This window comes from Manis pentadactyla, chromosome 5 (genome assembly GCF_030020395.1).
Source record: "Manis pentadactyla isolate mManPen7 chromosome 5, mManPen7.hap1, whole genome shotgun sequence".
NCBI classification, from domain to species: domain Eukaryota; kingdom Metazoa; phylum Chordata; class Mammalia; order Pholidota; family Manidae; genus Manis; species Manis pentadactyla.
The window spans coordinates 44,927,240-44,938,793 of record NC_080023.1 but is presented as its reverse complement, the minus strand read 5'-3'; the positions used below and the strand labels follow the sequence as shown (position 1 = coordinate 44,938,793).

Sequence of the window (11,554 nt, the reverse complement as noted above, 5' to 3'; positions counted from 1 at the left end):
AGCACTGTCCACCCCCAGTTATGCACACATACACACAAACTCTATTTAAACTGCAGAAACAAAATGTATCATAAATAATTGGTCTTCCACTTTCCTGTTAATTTTTAGTTCTTTTTAAATAATGAAATCTATTAAGAACAGCAATTTTTTCAAATGCATATTCTTCAAACACTATTAGTTTCTGTATCTGACATTCTTTTTTGTTATTGTTGTTCTTTTATCAATATATGACTATATCAACATTCTTTAATATTGTAACTTTGAAAATTAATTATTTAATATGCTACAGTTTTTACATACTATTCTGCAAGACTGACAAATTATAACATACAGGTTTAGAAGACAAAACCTGGTATTATTGAATGTATACACTGGAATTTTAACAAAATATTTTACTATATTTACCCCGCACACTTTTATACCCATAAGTTTTAGGTTAATACAGCAAGGAATTTTATTTACTGAAAAAAAGTCCCAAATATCTGTTCTAATGTTTTACAAAATTCTGAAGACAGCTTTTAGTTTGATTTGGATAGAATTTGTATTATGTGAAGAATCCATGTGGTAGTCAAAACAATATAGTATTATATAATGTAAGTGTATCCTTCCTATCACAGTTCTTCCAGTTTGCAACAACAAATTATCTATGGTGACCATTATTTTATCAAGACCTCTGCTATTATAAGAATAGACCTGAATATATTCCCCCTGATGGACAGCAAATTGTGAATAGTTTTACATTTAGAAGAAAAAAGTTAAGCATGACAGCATAGCATCAAAGTTGATAATTCTTTGTGAATGTGTTAAAGATATGGGTGATAAACATAGGCATGGAAACTAAATAAACACTAAAAACAAGTACAGTAAGAATATTTACATACATATATCATGACTCATTAGGAAAAATATTATTAAAGCACAATGTGAACAATACATTATATTAATTCACAGTATAAACACACTGGAGTAATTTAAGTCAGAAATAATAAAAATACAGATATCAGCACTATTTTACATATTTTGTTGCCATATATATGAAAATATACACACCGATATAGTTCTTTTAAACCATAGTTTTTATATAAATATTCACTGATTTAAATAAAAGTTGACAGAGGTAGAATTTGTGTCAATGTTCATGATTTTCAGGAACAAGTAATTCAAATATTTCATTACTGTTCTTTTAAAAGACCCATATAGCCAATTCATTGAAAGCCATCATTCTGCAAAAGAGGGGAAGAAAGGTGGGTTAAGAATATTCACAAAACAGAGATTCAGTAATATTTTAATTGAAATTATAGTCTCTAATAAAAGCCCTTGCCCACAATCAAGTCATATTGAATAGTTAAGGACTGCTCTGTAATTCAAAAATATATTCCCCTCAAACTACCAAAATACATCAAAGCACAAGAGAACTAAATAGATGATACATACTGAAAAGAAGGGGTAACACAATTAAGAATAATGACTCACAAAAATGGATAATATCTAGGTTTAATAAAATTACATACTATTACTATAAATTATGTTCTCTGAGTCTTATAGTAGCATGTTATTTACAATCAATTATTTTTCCAAGTATTTTGACCTTATATGCTATCTAATCACCCTCTTAATCAAAATGCACACATTAAAATAAAAAAATTCCAAATGGAAATGCTGAGAAAGTAACTATATTTTTCTGTATGTAGGAAGATATACTTAAGTAGAAACTGTCACACACATTGTCCAATGATATAAAACATTTATAAGAGAAAAAAAATCGGGCAGCTGTATGTCCCATAAAAGGATGATTAAATAAATCACAAAATACCCATGTGATGAGCATTACATCACTATTTTAAAATGGCACTTTTGAAAATGCTTTTAATTATAAGAATAAATACAGCAATATTAAGGGGAAAAATCTCACAGAAATAAAACAAAAGCAGGATAAAAACTATTTTGAGTATGATCTTCATTAGAATTACATATGTACATCTATGCATTTGTATGTTTATTCCAAATTAAATACAAGTATACCAAAATGTGAACTGCTCTTTTCTCTGGGTTGTAGGATTGAAAATTATTTTGATTGAACATCTATGTTCATAGCAGCATTTTCACAATAGCCAAGAAGCGGAAACAACCGAAGTGTCCATCAATTGAAGAGAGGATAAACAAAATGTGGTATATACATACCATAGAATATTACTGAGCTTCAAAAAGGAAAGAAATTCTGACATATACTCCAACATGGATGAACTTTAAAAATATTATGGTAAATGAAATAAGCAAGTCCACAAAAAGCACACACACTCTATGACTCCACTTATATGAGATACATAGAGTAGTCAATTTACAGAGACAGAAATTACAATAGTGGTTGCCAAGGGTGAGGGGAAGGGAGTTGTGTTTAATGGGCACAGAGTTTCATTTACAGAAGATGAAAAACTTCTGGAGATGATGGTGGAGATTATTTTTGCACAACATGAATGCAAAAATTGCCAGAGAAATGCAGAGTTAGGAGTTGTTAAAATGATAAATTTGATGTTACGTATATTTTACTGCAATTTAAAAAATGTAAAAATAAATTGATCTTGGTTTCCTTTCTGCTTTTGTAGTTCATATCTTCTCAACGAGCATGTATTTGTTACAATAGTCAAAAAAATTAAAAACAAAATTGGATCACATACTTTAACTATTAGAGAGATATTAAAAATATGAATTAATAGGAATATTTCATATTCATTTCTAAGTACTTATGGGAAAATCCCTTAAAATTAGTTTTGGTGGCTATATTTAAAAAATATGAATGGAAATGGGTTACCAATTATCAACACCATTAAGATAGTATGGAAACTTGTTAATAGTTGTAGAAATTCCAAATCTGCCTATTAGGATGGCTATAATTTTAAAAGGAAAATAAGTGTTGGCAAGAATATGGAAAATTGGAACTGTTACATTGCTGATGGAAATGTAAAATGGTACAGGCATGTAGAAAAAGTTTGGCAGGTACTCAAAAAGTTAAACATAGAATTACCATATGATCCAGTAATTCTACTCCCAGGTACTGCCAAAAGATTTGAAAACAGGAACTAAAACAAATACTTGTATGATACCTATGTTTGTAACAGCATTATTCACCCTAGCTAAGAGGTGAAAACAACCCAGGTGTCCATCAACTGATGAAAGGATAAAAAAAAGTCATATAAACATAAAAAGAAGTATTATTCAGGCATAAGAAAGAATCAAGGTTTGATACATGCTACAACATAGCTGAACCCTGCAAACATTATCCTAAATCAGATAAGCCAGTTGTAAAAGGACAAAAATGGTATGGTTTCACTTGTATGGAAATTTAGAACAGGCAAATTCGTAGAGGAGAAAAGTAGATTAGAGATTACCAGAGGCTGGGGAGGTAAGGTCAAGGGATTGGAGAGTTATTGCTTCATGGATAAGTTCTGGATATAGTGATGATGGTCGCACAACATGAATTTAATGCCACTGAGTTGAACACTTAAAATATAGTTATGATGGCAAAGTTCATGTTATTTATATATTTTATTGCAACTAAAAAGACTTTTCTAATTGATTGCACCTTTAGAGATTGCTGGAATCCACCATGTTCTTTATCAATGGTTCTTAAAGTATAGTCTGGGATCACTTGGAGTGCTCAGGACCCTTTTAGGGGGTCTTGAAGGTCTTGAACATAAGCCTATTTTCATAAAACTAATCAATTGTTTGCTTTTTTACTCTTAGTATTATGGGTACACACATGAGTTTTCCAGAGGTTAAGTGATATGAAAGGCCAGAAAGTAAATTATCTTAGATTTGTGGGCCACAGGGTCTATGTCACAACTACTCAATTCTGCCAGTGCAGAGAAGCAATCTTAGACAATAATGTAAACAAACGGTTGTGGCTATGTTCCAACAAAGCTTAGTTTACAAAAATAGGCAGTGGAGTGGATTTGCCCACAACTCTAATTTACCAACCCCTGATCTAAAATGCAGTATGAATCAAGTATGAGAAAATGTTTATGTCAGAGCTGTTATAAGGCTTTATGACAAGCTGAATCTCATTCAAATTAATGCAGCAGCCTAGCAGTCAGCATCCAGCGATTGCAGCCAGCACAGAGAAGTGGTCCTCAAAGTGAAAGAAGAAAATAAATGTTTTACTCAAACAAAAGCAAAAGCATAGCAATCAGAAGTCATTTAAACCCAAGTCTTAAAAACACCAATAAACCCTGTGGCATCAGTATGTTAAAGCACAGCACATAACTAATGTTTATAATGAGGATTCTGAGCCGTTGGGGAAATGCTTAATTATCTTTCATATACTTCTATTACAACAGGCAAAGAAATGCATAATTTCTAAAAAGACTGACTTTGCTATTTTTGCCCATAAGCCTGGATTTTTCCAGTCACCTATTTTCAAACCCTGCGTCTGACATGCTTCTTTCCTGTTCATTACCATCTCCAATGAATCAGCACATCCCTTTGACCCTTTCTCAGTCAAATGTGCCCTCTTTACAACCACTTTGGAAAACTGGTTTGCCATATCTACTCAAGCTTGAACATACGAATGTCCAAATGACCTCACATGCACCAAACACCCTTATCTAGTGACCTGACAATTTCACTCATAAGTGTGCACTCAACAGAAATGCACACATCTGTTCACCAACATGCAGGTACTAGAATGTCCACCATAACTCTATTAGTAATAGCCCAAGCAGGTAATGCTCAGCAACAACTGAATTAAATGGATTGTGGTAAATTTACACAATGGAATACTGTGCAGTAAGGCTGAGCAATCTACAAGGACACACAACAGTATGGAAGAATCTCACAAATGCTCTGTTGAGGAAAGAAGCCAGAAATGTATGATCTCATTACAAAATGTCTAAAAACAGGCAAAAGGAATCTATGCTTTTAATAGGTAGGACAATTACTTTTAGAACAGGGCTTACAACAGAAGGAGGCCAACAGAGGTAAAGTTTTGTTTCTTGATCTGGGTGCAGGTCACATAGGTGTATTCAGTTTGTGAAAATTCAGAGCTACATAGAATGATATTATACTTTTCTGTATGGATATTCGAATTTATTTTAAAAAATCTGTCCTAGCTTTCAATTTTATTACACTGACCCTGAACTAATTATACCTTTCATTTCATACCTCTTTCTGGTCTCCCAGCCTCTGGTTTCTACCCTCCCCGATATGGCCCAAATAAGGTTGTGAAGTTAATTTGCCAGGAACAGTTCTTTCACCTTAACCTGTCCTATACACAGAGGACTTTCAATGGCTCCCCAACTTACAGAATAAAGTCTACAATCTCTAATTTAGCTTTACATTCAATTTAATTAGCATGTCCTACTCTACCTTCCACATCTTTCTCCCTCATTATTCTCCAATGACCTGCTTTTCCTGTCAGCTTGAGTCCAATGTGCCACATGCATTCATTTGTACATCTTTGTCCACACTTTCACCATCTATTATTTGTACCTTGAGTTTGCCATTTCATCAAATATTATCCTGTGATATCTCATTTTGTCATTTAACATTTGTCGTGGATATCTCCTTTTTTTGAGGCATAATTTATGTTCAGTAAGATAGGTGGACAGTAAATGTTTAGTTTAATGAGTTTTTGCAATCATATATACCCATGTAACCATCCCAAGACATAGAACATTTTACTACTTCACAAAGTTCCCCTGACTACCTCTGCAGAAAAACTGCCCCCCTTCACCCTCCACACCAAAAACTACTTTCTGAATGTTTATAACCATAGATTAATTTTGTTTTTCCTGGGTGTTACACACATACCTTTCTGATAAGTATCAGTTTACATGTTCGGAAGAATGTAAAGGAGATCTCAGAGTAGAACTTAGGGGTGGTGTGAGAAGACCATGCCGACGCATTTCCTGAATTGCTCGTTCTCTGTCAGTAAAGATCAGTAAGAGATATGAAAAAGTAGTATACAAATATAAGGTGTTGTCATTGTTATTTGTTGTCATTTCTACTTAATTAGTTAATTAGTATTTCTACCAAGTTTAAACCCTATGTCCTTACATGACTTTTAAGTAGTGTGTAAAAGATTTCAATTAAAGGAATATGCACTATAAGAGATTATTCAAAGTGTCTCTGAATACAGATATTTAAAGTACATTGTTCCCTTCCCTGCCCCTTCCTTTCTCACCTCTGCTTGCACATAAAATTTAGTCCTTTTCCTTCTTCCTGCCTCAAAACTCCCAAATGTCAGAGTGAAATAACCCATTCTTTCTGTTACGTTTTCCTTCCCCGTGTCTAGGTCTGTCCCACAAAGCACAGTGACTGTGCTGCCACCTCAGTTGTGGGCTACTAGAGTCTCTGGCATAGATGTTCTCTGCCTTGAGTTCTTTGGTTTCCAGGATTTCTACCTAGTTGGGTGTTTCACAAATGCTTTTTCATTATTATCCCCCAAAGGAAACTTTTTTAGACATCCTGACCCCACAAATTATTCCCCCAACTCCATGAAATTTTAATACAGAGACACACTGTGTACTGTGGCTCTTTGGAGGGCCATAAATCATTGTAACGCTTGAGGTGTTTTGTCACTCCCTCTTCCACCCAGAACTAATTTTGTCCCCTGGGGCGGCAATGTTGCCGCTTTAAGAACAAATGACAGAGGGTATGGTAAGGAAAAAGGAAGACATGGTCATGTGGGTCAGGTTTCTTTTGGGAACCAAGAGCAGGGAAAAAGGTGAGGAATTAATGGTATCTATAACCCTAGTCAGTGGAGAGCTTGAACTGTTTAGGACCCTTGAACTGAAGAGAATTTAAGTTTTCATTACGAAATAGAAATCACTATAAATGTACCATTAAGCACACTCAAAAATGAGATCTTCTAAGTTATAAGAAATTAACAACACTTCTTTCATGACAGTGATGTAACCTCAGACTTCATTTCTCTTAGTCTCGGCTCTGCCATTTACTGTATGTGTGACTTTGGTTTCCTGTAATATACGCACAATAATCAATTGTTGGTAGGATTAATCAGATACATATATGGTGATGGCAACTATTTATTAATTGCTCTTAAGATCATTATCACTTTTAGATGATGTGTATTATGAGTGTCCTACTGAACCATACTGTTTTGGGCTCTTGCAGAATTCTTACTAGCCTATTGATTACTTATCTATATACCCTTTGAAATAATGCCCTAATTTTGCCCTGAGGAATGCTATAGGAAACAAATAATAGTTGTTACTTTATTTACTGAAGGTACATATTATCGTTTATAACACTTGGGGCCTTTTTAGGGAGAATTACTGAAGAAATTTATTTTACATATTAATGTTAAAAAATTTTGCTGTTTAAGGCATAAGAAGTTTTTTTTGGAGTAGGATAGAGAATAAATAAAAATACTATCCAATGCTACAAATTCTTTCTTACCGTTCATATCTCTCAGTTGAATTCTGCCTTTTTAGAGCATCATGATCTGTTTGTAATTGTGCCACTTTAGCCCGAAGCATGGTGTTTTCCCGGCTTTGACTATTTCTTAAAAAAATTTTTTTGAAAATCAAAGAAATAAATAACAAATGTGCTGTTTACATGGTAGAGTCAAGTGCTATGGATTTTTGTTTCTCTTATTACCAAATACAAATGGAGCCGACAAAGATGAAAAAGAGAAGATCAAGACTTTCCAACAATTCTTTAAAATTCCTGAAGCTTTTATCATGGTTCTCTACTACATTTATTTTGTTTATTTAATGAATATTTACTGAGCTTCTAGTATGTGTCAGGCACTAACTGCAGCAATGCTGGAGATACAAATTTGAATGAGACATGAATTGTAACACCAAGATGTAAAGTATCTTCATCGGCTCTTTCTTGACTCTTGCCTCAGAAAAAGAAGTACTTCGAACTCCTTTTAAAAGTCCCACTTGTTCTATCTACTCAGGGTTTCCTCCCTTCTTCCAATAAACAAGTCCAAACCTCCTCTTCTAAAAAAATACCATCAATCTCCTAAATGGTAATCAATACACTTATGAGGGTCAAATTGCATAGCCTTTTGAAGTCTTTTTCCTAATCCACAGCTGACTCCCTCCATCCTGAAATGTGTCCTCCTTTGCTGACTCCTCTCTTTGGTCCTCAAATTTAGGCATTTTTTTATTCATCCACTTCCATGGGGACCACGCTTTGTGGTAAAGATACATAATCCAAACACAATTTCTCTCCTGAACTAAAGCCCTGAATTTTCAAAAGCAGGAGCTACATAAGCAAAACATTCTGGTTGTATTACCATCCTACACATGCCCATCCCCCTCCCCCATAAATATTGAAAAATTATTTTTGACAAGTTATTTTCCTCACATAGGTTGACTTGTGACACTTACAATTTACTTTCTAAAAGGGTTAATTTTTCTTTAAGTAGTTGAATTTCTGTATCCTTCTCATGGGAGGTTAAATGAGAATGAAATTCTTTATCTCTATTTGTAGCCAACAATGATTCAAGGTTCTTAATTGCATGTCTTTCACTTGACAGTTGTTTTTTTAAAAGCTCTGCTTCTGATTTTACATTTTCTAATTCCACCACAACCTACAGGAAAAAGAAAGTAAGATTATTTCACAACAATTTTAGACTTACTCTGAAATATTATTTGCAGAGCTACACACCAACTGTTGGTTCATTTTGGGTAATGGGTAAACATTTTGAACTATTTCTTTAAGTATAAAATAAACATCTTATTTTTAAAATTATCTTTGCTGTTTTTAGTAAAGGTCTTATTTGGCAATAAGACCTATCCCAACCCTCAAACAGTTTTCACTCATACTACCTGGTCAAGAGAGGGTTGTTAATATAAAATCTTAAAAACATGGCCACTCTATCAGCAAAGAGGCCCTTTTGGTTTATTAAGTATGTATACCCTGACTACATAGCCAAGCCAGTATTAGGCCTTCTCACCTGAAAATAAAGATACTACTAAATGAGTGAAGATGAGAACTGTGTTTGAGAACACACACTGGGCTGTTCATTGTTATGGCTCAGTTTGGGAATGGAAAGTTCCAGCTAACTAGATTTTTAAAGTGAAGTAAGTTTTAAACACCTTGAGATTTTTATCAGGAAAAATATCCCACTTAGGAAACAACGAACTGCTCAATCCTTCATTTAAGTCTGACCTCTGAACAGAAAAAAGAATGTACTGGGTAGGCTCCTATTCTATAATTAGAAGACTCACATTCTAATACTCATCTACTCCAAAATAGACAGCATCTAATTTTATCACCATGTTTACCAGAGAAATCTTGAAAGAGAATCTAATCAAAAGTAACTACTCTAGAGTGGAACAAATATTTGGTAGTGAATGATAAAGTAAAACAACTGAAGTAGGGATCAATAAAGAAATGTGCTACAATAATCTTTTAAATTCTTACCCTCTCAAACTCAAGGCTTTTGGAATTTAATTTTTGGGTCATGATATCTTTCCCTGAGTCAAGCTTAATGCAAAGTTCTCTAAGAGATGACAAATCATTTAATACGGCTGCTTTCTCATCTTCTTTATGTCTCAGTTCTTCTTCTAATCTAGATATGGATTTTGCCATTGATGAGATCTGAGACTCATAAGCATGATGTGCATTTATGTGCTGAAAATAGAAAAAGAAACAGGTAAAAAGTTAAAGTAACCCAATTACCTTAAAGGCTTGAATCTGTGCAGCCACAACCTCACTTTATAAAAATATGAGAGCCAACTTTTGCATATTTTAAGATATTCTCAGGAAGATGGACTTTCTATTGCTTAACAAAATGAATTATGTATAATTATTAACCATGGTAACTAAGTGCCTTATATATATTTGGACAATGCAAAGATGAAAACTATTGTTTTAGGATGTTGTGAAAATGAGGGATCTTTGAAGGTATAAAGTTTTCCTTTATCAGTTCTTTTTGCTATAAAGAAAAATACTTTGTTTTCAAGAAAAAGTAACGTATATATTTATCACTCCTCAATTATCTTTTTTGTCAGCTAAAATATTTTTAATAAGAATGATTGATATTGTTATGAAACTAGTATGTGCTCATTGAAAAACTTCTAACTGATAGAGAAATAAAATGTGAATCTCAACCTTTGCCTTCAATCTAAAAATCACTGTCAATACTTTGGTGTATAAATTTCCATATCTGCATAATCACATATAATCATATATATATATAGATACATATGTATGTTTTTTAATATATAATATATATGGAGTGAAAGATCATTTTTAAATGTAAGTTAAAATAGAGTAACATTTAAGTATATATGTTATAACATATATTATCTATATAACAATATTATATATATAGATAAAATACATGCTATTCAACCTGCTTTTTCTTTTCAAAATAGAACACTAACTTGGGGCATCTTTACATATTGGCATGTATAGGTAGATCTCTTTCATTCTTTATCAGTTGTATACTTACTCCTCAATTATCTTTACATTCTGAGTTTCAAAAATACAGTTTGCTTTAAGACTAAATACCTGAAGTCATATTTAAATTTAATTCAACCTAATAGTACTATACTTTATAATATTTTAACTGAAATAATGAACACAGTTTGAAATACTGAAAAAGATTTTTCCCCTACAATAATCCACATTTTAAATTTCTCACAATTTAAATTGATAAATACAAACTGATATAAACTACTTCTATAATTTAAGAATTCTACACTAGAAAAATAAAATTATAATAGGCTTTACTGTAATGAATCAACATTAAAAATACAACACTGTGCTGTGGAGATTTAATAAATATCAATGGTTGCAAAAACTAAATATTTGGATTATCCAAATATTAATTAATTAAATTAAAGTTTCCCAAACTAAATATAAATATGTAAACTAATTTCGTATACCACATAAGAACACAAATAATGACAAAGAACAAAAGAACTAAAGAACAATTTCTCCTGAGAATTCTTCTGAAGGTTGAAAAGCATTCCTTTAGTTATTATACGCTTAATAGAAAAACTCAGTGTATAAGTCTCCTAGGACTGCTGTAACAAATTACTGCACATTAATGGGTGCCTTAAAGCAAGACAAATTTATTCCCTTACAATTCTGGAGGTTACAAGGCTAAAATTTAAATGTTGGCAGAATGGGTATCTTCTGGAGGTTCAAAGGGAATCTGTTCCATGCCTCTCTCCCTGCATCTGGTGGTTGCTGGCAATCCTTGTGTTCCTTGTCTTGTACACACACCTCTCCAATCTCCGCCTCCATCTTAAACACTAGAACCTGGTGTTTGCCCTCTGGTCTTCAAGGACAACAGTCATTAGGCTGTGGCCTGCCTTAGTCCAGTATGGCTTCATTTTAATTTGATTAAACAGACAAGGAAGTTATTTCCAAATAAGGTCATATTTCAGGAACGTGTGTGTGTGTGTGTGTGTGTGTGTGTGTGTGTGTGTGTGTTAGAATTTCAACTTATCTCTTTGGGGGTCATAATTCTATCTGCCTTCTGCTTCCTCAAAATTCATGTCCTTCCCATGTTCAAAATACATTACCTCTATCCCAAAATTCTAGCATCAACTCTAATTCCATAACC

General features: G+C 33.1%; 1 protein-coding gene across 7 annotated transcripts in view; it reads right to left on the bottom strand.

Annotated features, from left to right (window-relative positions):
- Positions 1 to 252: 252 nt before the first annotated feature.
- Positions 253 to 11,554, bottom strand: part of CEP135 (centrosomal protein 135) — a 105,673-nt gene continuing 94,371 nt past the window's right edge. For 5 of the 7 annotated variants that reach the window (XM_057502244.1, XM_057502243.1, XM_036895218.2 and 2 more), the window contains 5 exons: positions 9,400 to 9,609; positions 8,361 to 8,563; positions 7,417 to 7,521; positions 5,806 to 5,919; positions 253 to 1,223 (listed from right to left, as the gene is read on the bottom strand). In XM_057502244.1, coding sequence (XP_057358227.1) covers positions 5,820 to 5,919; positions 7,417 to 7,521; positions 8,361 to 8,563; positions 9,400 to 9,609 — 618 coding nt within the window. In that variant the 3' untranslated portion in view covers positions 253 to 1,223; positions 5,806 to 5,819. Of the gene's footprint in view, positions 4,127 to 5,805; positions 5,920 to 7,416; positions 7,522 to 8,360; positions 8,564 to 9,399; positions 9,610 to 11,554 lie in introns of all 7 variants that reach the window. The other 2 variants (XM_036895217.2, XM_057502246.1) reach the window with 2 other exon arrangements.